This window comes from Benincasa hispida, chromosome 4 (genome assembly GCF_009727055.1).
Source record: "Benincasa hispida cultivar B227 chromosome 4, ASM972705v1, whole genome shotgun sequence".
NCBI lineage: Eukaryota > Viridiplantae > Streptophyta > Magnoliopsida > Cucurbitales > Cucurbitaceae > Benincasa > Benincasa hispida.
The window spans coordinates 32,657,585-32,675,999 of NC_052352.1; the positions used below are offsets into that span (position 1 = coordinate 32,657,585).

General features: G+C 33.2%; 2 protein-coding genes across 2 annotated transcripts; one reads left to right on the forward strand and one right to left on the reverse strand.

The window, feature by feature from the left end:
* Nucleotides 1-348: 348 nt before the first annotated feature.
* Nucleotides 349-5,335, reverse strand: LOC120076912 (ATP-dependent RNA helicase DBP3). The gene is made up of 6 exons (XM_039030873.1): nt 5,001-5,335; nt 3,863-4,572; nt 3,519-3,618; nt 2,649-2,903; nt 2,043-2,215; nt 349-754 (listed from the first exon to the last, which is right to left on the reverse strand). Exons 1-6 carry the CDS (start codon nt 5,157-5,159, stop codon nt 457-459), a joined length of 1,695 nt encoding a protein of 564 aa, XP_038886801.1. The 5' UTR covers nt 5,160-5,335; the 3' UTR covers nt 349-456.
* Nucleotides 5,336-7,211: 1,876 nt separating this feature from the next.
* LOC120075247 (ribosomal protein S14, mitochondrial) lies at nt 7,212-9,543 on the forward strand. Its single transcript, XM_039028464.1, has 3 exons — nt 7,212-7,366; nt 7,545-7,866; nt 8,687-9,543. Exon 2 carries the CDS (start codon nt 7,555-7,557, stop codon nt 7,858-7,860), a length of 306 nt encoding a protein of 101 aa, XP_038884392.1. The 5' UTR covers nt 7,212-7,366; nt 7,545-7,554; the 3' UTR covers nt 7,861-7,866; nt 8,687-9,543.
* Nucleotides 9,544-18,415: the final 8,872 nt, after the last annotated feature.

Genomic DNA, 18,415 nt, shown 5'->3' on the forward strand with positions numbered 1-18,415 from the left:
AACCAAATGGATTGATTTCTAAAACAACCATATTTGATGTAATAGCTTTGTACTTGCTGCTCATCGCTTTCCTATTCAGGAAAATTTGAAAGTATCACATTTTTCATATTCAATATCACTCTAAAACAAGCTTTTATTGATTTAAAATCAATTTTGATAATATGAAAAGCAGGTTTAAAACTGTAAAATCAAATCATAAAATGATTTGCAATAATTAAAGACATTCCAGAGCTAGAACGTGATGCAAGTAACTTTCACCGTTTCAAAACCACTCTCAAAAACATCCATCATCATCAAACAGAATGAAGACTGGCCCTGGATTAAAATAAAGTATGACAAGGAGTAGAATTTTTGGATTAAACAGTACATGATTAAAAAAAATAGAAATCAATGGTCAAAATTTTCTTTTATACAGACATAGTGATGTCAATTAGAAGAGGCAATTATAGTTCAAGATTAAGATGAGCCTTGTGTGAGGAATAAGTTTCTTACAGTTTCAGGGACATCTTGCCCACATTGTTCAAGGATTTCAACTAAGGAGCCAGCAACCGATGCTTCTTCCTTGCTGATGAAGCTGTGCAAGACACCGTTGACCGTGTGTCGAGCCATTCCTGTTAGAATCCAGACATATTTGTCTATTGGTGGAAAGGCAGAGAGTATGAATATGCTTTCATAATTTCCAAGATCTATGCTGTTAATTTGCTCTATGTCAATCTTGGCTACTACAGGCCTCAATCTGCCGTCTACTTTCGAACTAAACAAAGAAAAGAGTTAGATTAGTTTTCATTTAGTAGAGTAGAACTTAAAATCCTAAAACAAAAGTGTTTGGTTTGGTTCGAACCACACTAGAAACCAATTCAACCTGTACCGAACTGGTCCAGTTCAGTTTGGGTTCTTACACTCCCAAGTAGAAGTACAAAAATGGATAAGCTAGAAAGCTCGAAGCTTTTGACAGAATTATTAGAGGAAGACACACATGGCGACTGTTTCTTACTAGAGAATGGAGCATTAATAATAACTAAGCCCCTGGATTTTGTGAATTGAGCTTGTTTTCTCGTAGTTTCTTTATCATGATTTTTGTTTTTCCCAAATGAATATTTGAATTATTAGACAAATTTCAAAAACAAAAATAAGTTTTTAAGTTTACTTTCTCTCAATTTCTTACGATGGCTTCCATCTTTCTTAAATAAAAGGGTTGAATTCTTAGTCAAATTTCAAATTCAAAAAACAAGATTTTTAAAAAAAATTACTTTTTTTAGTTTTCAAAATTTGACTTGGTTTTTGAAAGCATTGGTAAAAAGTAAAATGACAATGCAAGAAATTAAGAAGTGGAAAGGGTGTTTATAGACTTAGATTTCAAAAACTAAAAAAAAAAAAAAAAAACCAATAATTACCAAATGAGGCATAAGAACTACTTTTTTAGATTTCAAGACTTTGTTTGAATTTTGAAAAGAGTCTCCAAACATAGATAACAGAACAAAGAAATTCATAAGTGGAAGTAATATTTGTAAGCTTAATTTTCAAAAACTAAATGGTTGTCTAGTCCTAATAGTTTGAAAGACTTTTGACGTTTTTCTGGCATCCGCAGTTCTACTGCCAATATTTACCAAATGGAATTAACGTGCACCCTACCAGAAAAGGAGAGGCATTCTACTTTTTACATGCATGTTTTTTACGATCTCTAACTTCTGCAGAAAACCCATCAACGACTTATAAATCCTAGTAAGAAGACAAGGAATCAGGTACTAACTAACTGATGAATAACCTTTTTTTTTTTTTAATAAGAAACTTGAACAATCTCCTATTAAAAAAAAAAACTTGAACAATCGATGCATAACTTAATTGCTGTGATGTAAGAAAAATGGTAAATACACACTTGTTGGTTGTCAAGAAGGCCCAATGCACTCGATGTGGGGGGAATAAATAAAATAAAAACAAAAACATTTATTTTGTATTATAAAAACTTTAATTAAAAAAACATAAATAAAATAAAACAGACCTTTAGAATGACACAAAAAATCTATTGCCTAGTGCATGCTTACTTGTTCTTAATTTCAGGGACACCACATAATGCTCCAGCTACGATATCATGGCCTTTGGATTTAAGAGCAGCAGCTAATTCGTGAACATTACACTCCTTCCCAAGAATTAAAAGCATCTTCAACGGCTGTGGGCGGAGCTGACTACCATTGGCTCGATCCAAAGCTTGGATGACCTTCAAAGATCATCAATGATGACTATTAATAAACAATCCTAGTGTAGGAGAGTAAAATGAAAAGTCGATGATAAAAGTAGAAGCTTATTTTCTTCAGATTGCTGCAAAGTGAAAACTACGACTTTAGGAGCAAGAATTACCAACTAAAAAGTGAAAAACGCAAAATTGATTGACCAGAATCAGAATGTGAGGATCTCATCCACAATCAAAAGTTTCCTAGAAGCTTGGATAAGACATCTATCCCTCTTAAATCATTATTGGGCAAATAACTGCTATCTTAAGGCTTAAGAAGTTGGGCTCACAATTGCGGCATAAAATTCATCAAGAAAAAATTCCTTCTAAAAAAGGGCTGTGGAAGACTGAACAGAGATTTCCCGGTGGTTCACAAGGCTGCCATGCACCTCAAATATGTGAAAATGATGTGCATACGTACCTTTGATAGTTTTTCCTCTTCAGAAGTATAAAAGTTTATTGACTGAATAATGTAGGCACTTTGACAGGCCACAGAAGTATTAAGAGACAATCTTCGAATTGGGCCCCCAAGGAGGCTTTGTACAACAGGGACATAGGCACAGCTGAAGCTATCACTGAAAACAATTGTATGTAGTTTGCTTGATATGGACTTCCTGATGGACTGTGTCATATCAAGATAACCACCTCTTGAAAGAGATTCCAGTCCGTCGACGACCTGATAAAACGTCGAGGAAATTACAAATCTTAAAAAAGAACGTCCATAATATTGAACAGAGGCATTTAGTGACATACTGTATAACTCTAAAGTAAAAAACAAGCCACTTATTCATCTTCAGACACCTTGATAGAATTATAATTGAGCCAATGTGTTGTAGACGATGATTAAAATATTCATCGATATGTCAATATAGTCATTAATTAGAGGATCCAATATCGATATGAAGACTCAATTGATATTTTCGATATATTTTATTAATACCCATACACAACATAAAGATATCATCTATTTATCCCAATATGAATAGAAATGGTAATAACAAGATGTTTTTAGTTTATAAAAGAATTTAACTATGAATTTTTTGTTTACAAAAATATTCGTAAATATCAAAATACCTATTGATATATCCAAGACATTGAAATTCCAATAACAACGTCATAATTGATATTTTAATCCTTGGTTATAGAAATGACATATATAAAGCCTAAGGAGTGAACAACCAAGTCTGAAACTGATTTTTTTTTTTTCTAATCATTAAAATTCATCACAAAAAATAGAGAGAATAAAATACAAAATGATACTTCAAATAGTAAACATAGACTGTCAAATTACCAGCAACGAAACACCAGATATATCAATAGCCTGCATGGCAACAAGCTCCAAGAGTCTCTCAGGTGTGGACACAAGAAATTCAGGTTCACAGCTCTTCAAACTATGGGAAGAGAGATAAATTCCCAATTAGATATAAAATGGAAAAAAACAAATAGAGTCCAAATTGTTACCAATGCTAAAGACATAACATGGGACAGGGTCAAGTAATCACTACCAGATCCATTGTATAAACAGCGGCAGGTACAAAATGTACAATAAACAAAGAATTGATACTCTAAAATATTTCACAGCTCAAGATCAAACGAAAAATCTGTTACAATATATCGACACACAAACAAGCTTACCCTTGAATTTGGTGATCTAGGGATGCCCCAGGATGTATGCTCACTGTATGTACTCCAAGAGCCTTCAATGGCTTGCACATGGAGCGAACCTGAGTAGCTTTCTCTTGGGTAGGAACAAGAAATAAAAGATAGGGGCTACTAAAAGATGAACCTTCTTTCTCCGTTCTAGCAATACTGTCAGCAGCCGAAGAGACCACCCATGCAATTTTTTCATCTGTAGAAGACAGCCCACTGGTGTCAAGAATATCCTTCCCAGAAGAATAACATTTCCAAAACTCAATTCCCCAAGTATCAGCAAACAGAGGCTTGTTGATTCTTTTGATGGAATCATGATATAGGGCATCCTCTATTGCATTTAAGCAAAGCATAAGAAACTTTGAGGGAGTGATAGAACTTTCAGAGTTTTCTTCTTGAAAGCCTTGTACACTGCCTTTCACATTCGCATATACTTTTGTTCTTTCAGTACTAGTCTTGCTTCTTTTAGCTAAGTGGCCACTAGTGAGAGAACCTCCAGACCCTTCTTTTGAACTCTGAACTTTCTCACGGCCAACGTCTCGAAGGGTTCCATTAGGTGCTGAAGTACTCTTCTCCTTTGGAAATTCCCTCTTAGAGCCTTTTGAAGGCGTGACCTTAGTGTCCTTCTTAAAATCCTTTTTCCCATTTCTATCATTGTAGGGATCATCGGGAGTAGGAAGGCTAAAACACATTCCCTGAAATGTAACGAATTCAATCTCTGAATATTTACAACCATTGAAATTAGTATAAATACCAATTACACAGACAGAGTAATTTATTGCGACGACTAGCAAAACAGAGGTAAGATTTCGGCAGGTTAGGCTAATCACGAACATAATTAACGAGTTACTAAGTGTGATCTACTCAAAACAAATCAATCACGGAAAATCCTTTGCGCCAACAAGTATTTTCATATCATGCTATAAATCGAACAACACTACTTTATAAGTTACACCATCCCTAAAGCTAAAATTTCAGCCTACCAACGAAAATCCAAACTGAACAGCCCTCATTCTACTAACGCCACTCCTCGAGCATAGAACGCTACTCTAAAGCATGCAATAACTTCGTAAACCCAGGAATATGAATCAGATAACACAAGAACGAGTACTTCCAAAGTTACCTGGCATTGTCTGCGTTTTCCGGACATCCGCCGCTTCTTGGCGGCGATTATGGCGGCAACTCTCGCAGAAACCGACGAGGAGTCTCCGTTCTTGCTTCGAAGCTTCTTCCGGTTGGCTTTGTTCCTTTTTCTCGCCACCACATCGTCCCCTTTCGCCATTGATACCCAGAAGTCAGAAAGCCGAAGATTTGTTCTGGAGCTGCCGCGACTTGGGAGAGTAGGCGCAACGCAAACAAGGGAAAGGATGTTCCGTTGTGCAAAGTAAAGTGGTTATTTCGAGCAATATTTGTATGGATTGACCCACAAATTGAGCACAAAATGCCAAAAAAAAAAAATTAAAATGTCAATTTAAAAAAAAAAAATTGCTAAATGATATTTGCTGTCGAAAATTACGAATTCCTTCAAATTTATCTCTCTTTTTCCTCGATTCCTTCCTTTCTTCTTCTCAGGCAGAAAAACTAGACCAAAATATTTTATTCTTTATTTTTTTTCTCTTTCCGAACGTTGACTGTTCTTCTTCTCCATCGATGATGTTCGTGTCTTTTTCTCTAACGAACTTCGAAAAACCAAAGTTGATAGAACTAAAAAAAGTGAGAGAGAGCAAGGATATAGAGAGAGCGAGTGATATATAGAGAGAAGGAGAGAGAGAGCAAGAGATGTAGAAAGAATGAGACAGAGCGAGAGAGAAGGAGAGGGAGCTAGAAATTTGGAGAGAGCTATAGAATGGGAGAGAGCGAGAGAGGGAGAATGCGAGAGATATAGATAGAGAGTGGGATGCTTTTCCACATGCACATGAATATATTGTGGTAATTTCACCCGAATCTGACATCAGCAAATGGTCATTCGATATATATATTTTTTAACTTAGATCATTTGACATTTTTTTACCTAATTGTTGGGTCATCCGTACAAAAACTCTTATTTCGATTCAAAGATGAGGTTACACCGATAATTCCACACAACAAAAATAATAGTCATTATATATTATTTTGGTTAGAGAGAAAAAAAAAAGTAGATCAATGATATTGGCATAGCTTTCCTCCCCAAAGATGAAATGTTTGATCCCTATCTCATAGTCAACGTTATGCACCAACATCGGATAAAAAATACAAAAAAAAAAAAAAAAAACAGTGGAGAAATAAGAAAATATGAGAGAATAATAGGTTAAAAAAAAAAAAAGTTAATGTTGGTAACAATTGGTGATGAAATAAGCAAAACTGCAAAATTATTAAGTTTCATCGAGCAGGGCAAAAAGCATTTTGAATTTTTTTGTCCAGATTTTGAAGTACGTACCCATTTGGTACAAGTTTTAAAAGTTTAATAAGTCTTTAAACCTTCAATTTTATTCAAATAAGCTTAACTTATGGTCAGTGATGTGCAATTCTTCGATTGAGATCAAACCTATAATATGCATTTGTCCCCACTCATAACAAAACATAAATTGAATATCACAAGGCTATTTGAAGACATAAAAACATGGTGTTGAATGTTTTTTTTGGTATTGTCAAACAGGATGTACAAAGATTACAATGTTGCTACGGATATCCATAGTATGAATACTATGTAAAAACCACAAAGAAAGATTCAACAAAATGAATGCTCAAGAAAATCTACGAGGTATAACCATATCATAGAGAAAATAATGTCTTATATATCTAGGCTCCGTTCGGTAACAATTCGGTTTTTTGTTTTTAGCTTTTTTTTTTTAAATTAAGTTTACAGACATTATTTCTATATTCAAATTATTCATTTGTTATATACTTTTTACCACTAGTTTAAAAAATCAAGGGAAATTTTGAAAATTACAAAAAAAAAAAAAGAAGATTTTTTTAAAAATAAATTTGACTAAGAATATAATAATTATACTTAAAAATATGCCAAACAATTATAAGAAATAGGGGAGAAAATAAGTTTAATTTTAAAAAATAAAAAATGAAAAAATGAAATGGTTATAAATAAGGGCCTTCAGCTATTTTTAAATTTTGTGAGCATTAACAATTAAACATGTATTTGAATATCAGCATACTCAATATATATAAATTATGTATTTTCTAATGTCAGAAGTCTTCTCATCCCACATATTTTTATTAATATAGTTGAATTAAATACGAATGTTTTAGCAACTACGGTTACGTGGTCCGAATTCCCCAAACTAAGCTTCCCGGCCTAAAGATCCAACAGCCTCGTGGCAATTCATATTGGGCCGGGCCGCCCAATAAGAATTGCCACGGCCCGCCTCCATTATTTTCCCGTCGCGCATTTCTCGAATTCTTCGGTCGATTTCGCTCTCTTCCGTTGCCCTCAACTCACTGGTCTGCTCAAACTCAAAGGTAGCCAGCCATTACAGAGGATTCTAAAGCTTGAAGGTAACTCAATCTTCCTTCCGTTCTTCATTTCCTGTTTTCCATAACGAGTTTTCCCTAACCGCATTCAAACCGATGAGTAAGGATCAACGAGGGCCTGTTTAGATAGTTGAAACGAGTATCTTTATAGGCTTTTTGAATTGGTATTGAAAATTTGAAATTATGAAATTCCCGAATTTAGGTTAAACGAAATGTCGGAGGACAAGCGAAACATTCTTGATCATTATCGCCGACAGCTTGCTGCGAAGTTTGAGGTAAAGCGGAAGCTTTACAAAGCCATTTGCAACGATCCGAGTCTTCCCAACGATGTGCGTGAGGACCATCGTTATAAGCTGTCGAAATTGCCAAGAAATAGTTCGTTCACTCGACTGAGGAATCGCTGCATTTTCACCGGTCGACCTAGGGCTGTCTACCAACTTTTCCGTGTTTCTCGTATCGTTTTCCGTGATCTGGCGTCCAAAGGTCTTATAATGGGTGTCAAGAAATCTTCTTGGTAGATTTTGGTACGAAATTGTTCTTCACTATACTCTTATCCAAACAAAAAAAGTTCTTCTCTATGCATGTTTAGTGTATGAAAATGAAGGCAGTGCTAGGATATATATGTTGTATATATGTATTAAGCTCCACTTATTAAGTGTTGATTGTTGAATGCGTGTATATGATAAATTGGCTTGTTTAATGGTAGACTAAGTAAATCATTGTCTTGGGAACATGGTATGAGATGGGTTAGCCATGAAATATTTGTTCTCCTTTATGAACATACTCTGCCAATGAAACCTTGATTTTATTCGATCGCCCGTGAAATTGATTATGGTGAAATTGGTTCATTATTTACTGTGCAAAACAGTAACACTGGGGTTCCCTTTGAGATCATGTCACTAGATCTTTTTGTAATTCTGATCTTGGTTTGATTTTTGTTCTTGGGCTTCTTCTTTTCGTCGGGCTTGTTTTTTATGCCTTTGTAATTATCTCACCTTTTTCTCTAATTATATCATCGTTTTCTCAGAAAAGGTCTTCACCTCTCTACACCAGTTAAGAAAATTTCTACACTCTGTATATTTAACTCGTTATAATAAGAATTATTTTTCTATTGAGGAGAAACTAACTTGGAATACATAATTCACGTGCTATCTTTCTATTAGAAGCTCAGCTAAATCCTTCTTATTTATCTGCAATGATATAGTTACTATTTGCAGCGATTCATTTCAACCATAAATACAAGGCATGTAGATGCTGTAGTCTCTAAAGTATTGCAGTTATTGTACGTGTCCTTTTGGTTGGTTTTGTTTTACGCTGACTCGTTTAATTGTGTATCATGTGCAGATTGTCGTTGTTGGGCTGTGATATCTCTATGAGGTTTTCTCTTTAATATCGGCGGGAATTAAATATAGACACCGAATTCCTTGAACATGATTCATGCTCGTGTTTATGTGTATGACCAAAGAAGAGTAAAGGCTTTACTTTTGGCTATTCAATAAGTGTTTCATCTTAGACAGTTACTAATGGTGTTGTATTTTTCTGATAGATAAAATTTTCTTTTTCCCTGCCATTGAGTTGGTTGCACTATTCCTGGTTATTAGCTACTTCCTATTTTTTACTGCATCTTCATTTGAGTTTTAAGCCACGGTGGCCTAGTAGTCCGACCATCCATTAGTAGTGATTCAATATCTTACGAGTTTACTTGAGAACCAAATGTCTTAGGGTCCAAGGTAGCAGTGGGAATTGTTTAGGTGTGAGCAAGTTGATCTATACACTTGTTGGATATTTTTCAAGATTTTATTTTATTTTATTCTTTTATTTTGGTGTTTTATCTTAGTTAATCCCATGATAAAAGGGAGTGCTCCCTAATGAAAAAAAGGCAACAACATTATCACATAGAATGTGGTTCTTTTCAACCATTTCACAGCATAAAGGAATTGGGGATTCATAAGAGAGCTTAGTTGCCGACTTTGAGGAATTGTTATATCTTGGAAGTTGAGTGTGTAGTAGGGGCACATCTTCTCTATGAACAAGAAAGCTTGTCTTCCTGGCATAGATAATTAATGGCAGATGATTATGGCTTATGAAGCTTCATCTCGTCTCATTTATGTGCAGTTTTTCCTACACAGATTATGTACTGATAACCTTTCCATTCACATGGGAACCATTAAGATATTGAACCCTATTTTTATTATTGTGAATGCAGAGATTTAAGTTCGACTTAGCTATAATTAGCCTTTGGGATGGCTTTTTGTAAGCTCATCAGTCCGAAGCTTTAACTACTTTTCTTATCAATTTTTAAGATTTGAAGTGTTGCAGCATTGAAATGATGTTTTTTTTCTTTCCCTCTTTTCTTCTTCTTCTGTACTTGGACAAAGATGTAATTTTTTTGCTGGTTTTGCAGTAGGCGATGTCAAGCATTAAAGTGTGTTTTTTTTCCCTTTTAATTAGTTAATTGGTGATTGTCAACCAAATTTACAGATAAGAATTTGGGAAGAAGGTGACTGGGAAAGGAAAGGATAATATAAAATACAAACAACAATTTTGTTTTCTTATTCCTTTCCTATTTTTTTTAGTACAAATGGAGTGAGGAGTGAGGGATTGAACTATGGGTCCCTTGGTCTTTTAACACATATAAATACCGGTTAGAATTAAGTTTTTTTTTTTTGGCTCCTTTCATCATATTTGTACCTTCCTCAGCTTTTAGGTGGGCTCAATAATCGACCAGAAAAAAGGCATGATTAGTTTCACAAGTCTCACTGCATTAACCATAATAAACTTCTTATTGTATCAAAATTGAGATATAGGTACAACATCACATTTGATACTTGCTACAACTCCAACTATGATGATACTTGCTACAACTCCAACTATGAGGTACATCAAGTGTTACAATAATATGTAGATGAGTTTTGGTTAATAGAACTATTCTATTGTTCACTTCTAATGAACATGATTGGCCTAATTCTAGATTATCTTCTTGCATCGTATATAACCGTCAAAAGTGAGTGGTTGTTTATTGGAACTGTTATAGTCATTCACTCACAAGTCCAATATCATTGACGTCCAATAGCTTTTGATAGTCACTGTATGCAAGTATCTCCATCTTATTATAAAGTAGAAATTGGAGCTAGGGTGAAGACTTTTCATGAAAATAAAAGGCCAGTTCCTAAATCCATAAAAACAATTGGAGTTGAGTAGGTCAATTTAGTTTTTCCCCATTTTTTCATTTGTAGGTAGTTTCCTTTTCAGCAACCAATAGGTGGTAAAGCTTTATTTTAACCCTTTCTAACTGCTTGTCAAATGTCATAATTTAGTTTTTAACTCTTAGAATTATTTTATTTGTAGTTTAGGTTGGCTTTTTGACTCTCAATATCAAATTAATTAATTATTTAATATTTTGATGATAACAAACACGCTTCTATTAACAATTTTAGTGTTTTGAAGAGTTCATTGTGTAAAGCTTTGAGTAAAGATTCTAACGCAATTTGAATCACAAAGTTCAAATGAAAAAGTTGTAACCGAAATAAGCTTAATGAAAAAATAGTCGTATCGATGATGTGGCGGCAAATACATCAAATTGGACTCATTTAATGAGTGACATGTGGAGCAATGGAGAAGTGGCACATGGTTGGTTTTGTTTCTTTTTAAAAAGAAAATAAATATTTAAAAAATTATATATATTATTTATGTGTGTGATAACGACTAGACTACTTTTGTAATATATATATATATCTTTAAGAAAAGAAAAACCTACATCCAATAACCCAAATTAATTGTATATTCTCTCTCTATTTAAACTCATCTTCTTATCCAAGATTTAAAAATAATTTTCATTATTTTTAATCCTCTACAAAATATTAAGCCTCCAATTATTGCTCTCTCCAAAAACATCAATTTTCTTCTTTTTCATCTTCTTCTTGAGAGAGATATTTTATATTGTGAGAATTGATTTGTTGTGATAGTTTGTAAGCCCACTCTTTTGTATAGTTTGACAAATGTGTTCGTTAATTTTTTTTGCAAACTTTTGTAAGGGTTGCGACCATAACGGTTTGATTGTTATCTATGGAAATGATTGAGTTTGTTCTTGAACTCACAAAAAGAGCGGAATAGCGGTTGGACTCTAATCTACGGTTAGAGTTGATGAGATTTTTATCATATATCCAAGAAGAGCTTGGGGAGTGGAGTACGCTGGTTGTGTTGAATTACTATAAAATTTATGGGGTCAGATAAATTGCAATATTTATTCTTAAACTTAATTTTTTATATTTGTTTATTTTGGTTGACAGTTCTTAAATTTCTTTATCCATTACCAATTTTGTTATTAGAATCTAGTAGGGTGTGTTAGAGTTTATTGTTAATTTTTTTGTTAAATTCAAGGTGAATTCAGTCGTATCAAATTATTGTTCAAATTACTTATTAGTAAAAAATGCATTGATTATTTAATTGGAACTACATTAGGAAAAAAATTTCATTAATTTAAATAAACTCTTTCACCACTCTAGGATAGCTATATTGATCCTAGACTTAAAACTATTCGGTTAAGTTTTAACCATATACAAATTACTTTTATTGTCAAGAGTTTGGTAATCACCAACAACGCACATCCCATCTTCCCTATTTGAGATTTTGTTGAGGCTTTGAATTTGGTGGAGTTACCTGAGCCTGATGTGGTGTCTGGAAGATGGTGCAATGTCTCTTTTTTATTAGTATGTATACTAAATACTCTATGATGTGTGACTAAGGATCATAACTTATACTTTTTATTATCTCACACTAAAAGAAAAAAATGGTTATTTGTCGTACAAGGCACCAAATGGCTTTGGGGCATAGCCATGACTATTCTTTTTGAATCGAGAATATCACTCCGGTGTAGCATCATCTACCTTCTATTAATGTATTGGGTTGAATTCTAAAATGAATGTTTTTTTTACTAGGTTTTACGCAAAATCAATGAATGAGAAAAGCACCAAACATGGTTTTTATATATGTACTTTTTTGTTGGGATAGAGTGAAACACTTTTTTGGCAAGATTTAGTTGTATTTAGTTTCTTGTAAATAACTTAACCAAAGTTTGGTTACTAGTTTTCTTGTATATAGTTTCTTTATATTCGGGTTATCATCTTTATTGGTATATATGAAGGTTTATATTTATATTTGTACGTATTTTGTATCAAAATTGGAAGAATCTAGGTGTCATCACTATAAGAATTTTAGGCTTTAATGTCGGTTGATAAAAGTGAAATCAGATGTATAATGTCGGTTTTAAATCGACATTGAAGATGGGCTACAATGTTGGTTTAAAACGTCATTAAAGGCCTACATTTATTTTTTTTACTTTATAAAAAAAACATCTTTTTCATTTCATATCAAATCTTCTCTCTCCTTTCACTTCTCTCTTACCAAATCCTCTCTTATCAAACCCTCTCTTCTCCTTAGCTTGGCCATGCGAATCACTTCCGATTGTCGTAATCATCGGCGTTGCTTGGATCTCTATCGTCGGGGGCGTTCTTCCGATGGTTTTTTTTCGTTGTGGCCGTTCTTCCGGTCCAGCTTGTTCTGGTCGTGGAGGTGGTTCTTTCGATGGTTTTCGATCTATAAATTTGGGTCATCGTTCGGTCCAACTTGTTCTGGTCTTCGTCACGGGCATAGACTCCAGTCTTCTCCTTAGATTTGTAGATTTTCGGTGGGTCGGCTTGCTGTTCGTCCAGCTTGTTCCGGTCGTGGAGGTGGGTCACTAACGTGGATTTATAGATTTAGTTGTGGGTTTTTTCGATCCGACCGTCTATTTGCCTGATTTACTAGTGGGTCTTCCGATCTAGTCGTCAGTGTTGTACTTTTGCCAGATCTGTCGTCTCAATCCTGTTCGCAAGGTCCAACGCTCGCCGGCGTTTCAATCTTCGAGCTTCGGTTCAGATCTCTTCAAGTTTGTGGGTTGTTTAAGTTGTTTGCTTGGAAAGGTAAAATTTTCTTTTCATATGAGTTTTCAATTTAGTAATTTAAAGTTATTTCATTCATTTTATTTTTATTCTAATGATTAAACTTCTTGAAATTTTGAAATATTTGAATAAAATTAGTTGAAGAATATATACTTGGTTGGTAGTCTTGCTTAGTGTGGTTTAGTTGTATATCAAAATCGTTTTCTTTCAATTATATATAAACTAATTTGGTCTTACTTGGTTGATTAAGTTTGATTGGTGTGGTTCAAGTGTTATTTTATTAATTTTATGTTTAGTTCCAATGATTAAGCTTCTTGAAATTTTGAAATTTTGGAATTAAATTAGTTGAAGAATATATACTTGGTTGGTAGTCTTGCTTGATGTAGTTTAAGTGTATATCAAAATACTTTTATTTCAATTATATATAAACTAATCTAGTCTTACTTGGTTGATTAAGCTTGATTGGTCTGGTTCAAGTGTTATTTCATTAATTTTATGTTTTGTTCCAATGATTAAGCTTCTTGAAATTTNTAGTCTTACTTGGTTGATTAAGCTTGATTGGTCTGGTTCAAGTGTTATTTCATTAATTTTATGTTTTGTTCCAATGATTAAGCTTCTTGAAATTTTGAAATGTTGAAATTAAATTGGTTGAAAAATATATACTTGGTTGGTAGTCTTGCTTGGTGTGGTTGAAGTGTATATCAAAATCCTTTTCTTTCAATTATATATAAACTAATTTGATCTTACTTGGTTGATTAAGCTTGATTGTGTGGTTCTAGTGTTATTTCATTAATTTTATGTTTTGTTCTAATGATTAATCTTCTTGAAATTTGTTAATGTTGGAATGAAATTAGTTGAAAAATATGTACTTGGTTGATAGTCTTGCTTGGTGCGGTTCAAGTATATATTAGAACCAATTTGTTAATGATTTAGGTCTTATTGTTGTTTATGGTTAAATTTACAAGCTTACGATTACGTAATTTTTCCTTGTTATTGTTTGTCTTTTTTTTTTTTTTTTTTTTTTTTTTTTGTAGATTAAGTTGTATATTTTACAATCATGGATAAGTCATGGATGAAAATGAATAGAATGTTAGTTGAGTATGGTTTAGGGGTTGAGATGTTTATTAAAAATGGTCTACAACATTCAAATATACTGAATGTCATGAGTTGTCCATGTTTGAAGTGTGGGAATGCAAAGACTCTAAATGTGAACATAATAAGAGATCACTTATTTTTTAATGGTAAGATCAAAGTTATCAGACATGGATTTTTCACGGTGAATCATTACTGATTAGGAGAAACAATGAAAATGTGTCTGCTAGTGAAAGAGACAAAGTTGAAGAGGATGATGTTGATGTTGATGTTGATGACACAATTGGAATATTTGAGGCTGCATACAATGAAAAATCTGATAATTTTGAAGAATTATAGATGATGCAAGAAACCATTGTACCCAAATCGTAAAACTTTTACCAAAAATATCTTTTTCTCTAATAACCAATTGAGTGGGAGGTTATTGGTGGTTTCATGGTAACCGTGAGATAAAAGGAAAAATGTTTTCCCTAATTTTAGTGAGGCCCACCCTCTAGATTCTCACACTGAGAATACCAAGGTAGCCTTCTTGGTGGTGTCATACTCAACTCGACACTGTTGAGGTTCTGTGGAGGTCGTTCGTGTTGTTTGGGTGTTCGTGACCTAGGCGATTGCTGAGATCAAGTGCGTGGTGTTCGTGCTGTGTAGAGGTTGTGTTGGACGAACGTTCGTGGTTACTGTGTTGCTGTGATCGAGCGTTCATGATCAAGGAGCTTGGCGATGAGTTTACAAAAGTGTGTAGCGTTTCTCCTTGATCATTTGTATTATTATGCTATAATTTCTGTAATTAATGCATAACCATATGTTTCTGTTTGACTGTAATTGTAAAGTTCATATATGATTGTAATTTGGAATGATCTTTCTGTTGCTCATGGAAATCCTCATGTTCGATTTCCTTCACAATAATGGCAAAATATTCTAGTTACGTGGTCAATGGCTATCACTATCACATAAAGAATCGCGATGATATTAGGAGGGTTTAAAATAGTGGAGTTAGTATAACGGCTGCCACAATGCAAGTTTCTAGTGCTAAGGACAAAAACCCTGTCATGTCAGATATGACCTTTTATGGTGTAATACAAGAAATATGGGAGCTTGACTATCATGAATTATCATTTATTTTATTCAAATGTAATTGGGTTGAGAATAGAAATGGAGTCAAAACAGACGAGTATAGGTTTACTATTGTGGACCTCAATCGTATTGGACATAAATCAGACCTATTTATTTTAGCCTCTCAAGCAAAACAAGTCTTCTATATAAAAGACCCCGCAAATTGGGGTTGGTCAATTATTTTAACATCTCCACAACGAACAATTGAAGATTTTTATGAAGATGAAATAGGAGATATGCTGCAAGAGTGTGGTTATGGAGGTATGCAAAGAATCCCAATGTTGATACATCTATTGAGATTGATGATACAATATCTACATACATTAGAAATGATTGTGAAGGTAGATCGGTTGATAAATAATGTACTAAACATAGTATGTCAGTTACTATGCTTATATATATTAAATATCAAGACTATATGTTTTTTGTGTGGTTTTTTTTTTTTTGCAGATTCACATGGAAAATTCAGCAAGTAGTAGCGAGGATAATCGAAATATGATCCCACAACAAAATAGCAGAATAAGTATTCCACGTGGCCCAACTATTATGTCTGAGTTGGTACAAATAAGAACATATGGGCAACAGTTGGCCATTGATTATAATGAACATGGACAACCAATTGGATTTGGTGCAAAAAAAAAAAAAAACACAAAGTTATATTGGAGTTTGTGTTCGACAATAAATACCTATAACATATAATTCTTGGAAAAAAGTTTCAAATCTTCTTAAAGATAAACTTTTTTTTTATTGTATAGTGGTATGTTTTCTAAAATTTTAATTCATGTGCATAGTAGTTTATTAGTTTATTGTTTACTACTTTTTTCATTGTGCAGATGTCGTTCGATATGAACTCTAATTCCAAACATGGTATACTCATGTCTGCATCTAGGAAGTTTTGGACTTTCAAGATCACATAGGCTTAAAAGTTCATACTTCCCTTTAAAGATGAATCCTTAGTCTTGCAATTTCCTCCTCAACAATATTCTCATATAGATCAAGATCAGTGGACATTATTTGTTAATGAACGATTAAGTGAAGAATGGGATGTAAGTCATTCTAAATAAATGTCAATATTATCATTGTTTTGATAGGTAACTTCAACTAGATTGGTTGTACAGGAAATCAGTCGTCTTCAAAGAGAAAGAAGGTCAAAATATGTATATAATTATCACATTTCTCATAAGGTTATGCAAATCTTGCCCAAGAATTAGTAAGTCTTTCGACTAATTAAATCTTTTATTCTAATATGTTTATGGTAATTAAATATGTAAGTTCATATAGAACATATCGAGTGATCCTTTTTATTGTTCGATCGTGATGATCTGATCCAATATTGCAATACGGTTGAAATTGGTTATATGTGTATATTGACATACAGTGCGTAAGTATTACTCATCTATATTCACAATCTTCATGTATATTTTGTTTCATGTTTAAATAATAACTTTGTATGGTTTAGGTATCTTTGGGATGAATGTGACCGTGATATTACCAAGAAGTTTTTTTATAATTGATCAAGCAAAAATATCGCCACATGTGAAGTCTCTAGATCTTTGATCTAGAAATTTAGCCAACCAACTAGAATTAACTAATTTGGACTAATTAGTTCTTATTCCATATAACACAGGGTAAGTAAATACAAGTTCTTTAGTTATTTTTAATTTTCATTATACACGTACGAATATTTCAAAATTGTTGCTTATTATAGTTATCATTGGATATTAATTGTAATCAATCTACAAGAAAATTATATTTATGTTTTGAACTTTATTCGAAGTAAGGTTCAGGATTTTCATGGAGTTATAAATATGTAAGTGTAACTGAAATTCAAGTATTTATGTTTAACTTACATCATGCTTCGAGGTATAAATAGAAAAGGATCAAGTAAATATACCTTTGAAGAACTTTTCTTCACGTATTCCATCGAATAATTAACACAACATTCAAACAAGCTCGATCAAGCACACGAACGCAATGAACAAACCCAGCAAACTCGAACTGGTAGAAACTCGAATTTAATCGAGTAAAACTTGATCCTCGACCCTCGAACAAGAAACTTGATACCACCACTCGGTTACCTTGATATTCTTGGTATGAGAATCTATGAGGTGTGGGCTCTGTGTGGATTTGGTAGAGGGAAGGAGGAATTGAAGGATCGAGTAAGTGGGAGAAAAAGAAAGTCTATCATATAGTCTGGGTACTCGATCGTTGAGTAGCGATGAGCTATCATCTAGCAAACTCGATGCTTGATGGTTTACTCTCTCAAAGCTATCGTTTAGCTTTTTCTCTTTACATGATTGGAATGCATTGATTTGAAAAAAAATGAAAATGATTTCCATTTTATTCATAAGTTATCAAAACTAAATAAAACTTCCCACTAAATCGATTATTAGGAGATAAAACCGAAAATCAATTATCTTATAATTGATTTAATTATAAATAAATATAATAACTAATTTATCATATTATATTTATAACCTATAGTCTTAATATCACATCATATGCAACATATAAACTATAGTTCTTTTTCTCTTTTATTGCATTTAATATAAATCATATTTATATTAATTCCTCCAAATAATGTATCTAATACGTCAAATCAATTATATCATATACAGTCAAATTCCCTCTTGTTAATTTGAACACTTCAAACTAACCCAAAAATTGATTCTTAATATGAATCCATTGAGCTACCAATGGGACCTTATAGACCTGTAGCTTAAAGCTCCAATGGTACGTGAATAACTGACTAAACTCTTTAATCACGATATCCACCATCTGTTAATTGTCAGATATTTCACTAAAGACCGACAGCTACACTCTTCGTACTACAGATATATTTCTGTGTCTATTGGATATAATCAATCAACAGTACAATAACCCTTCACAAATCAGTACAGCTGGACCAATTTATCAAAATGCCCATGTA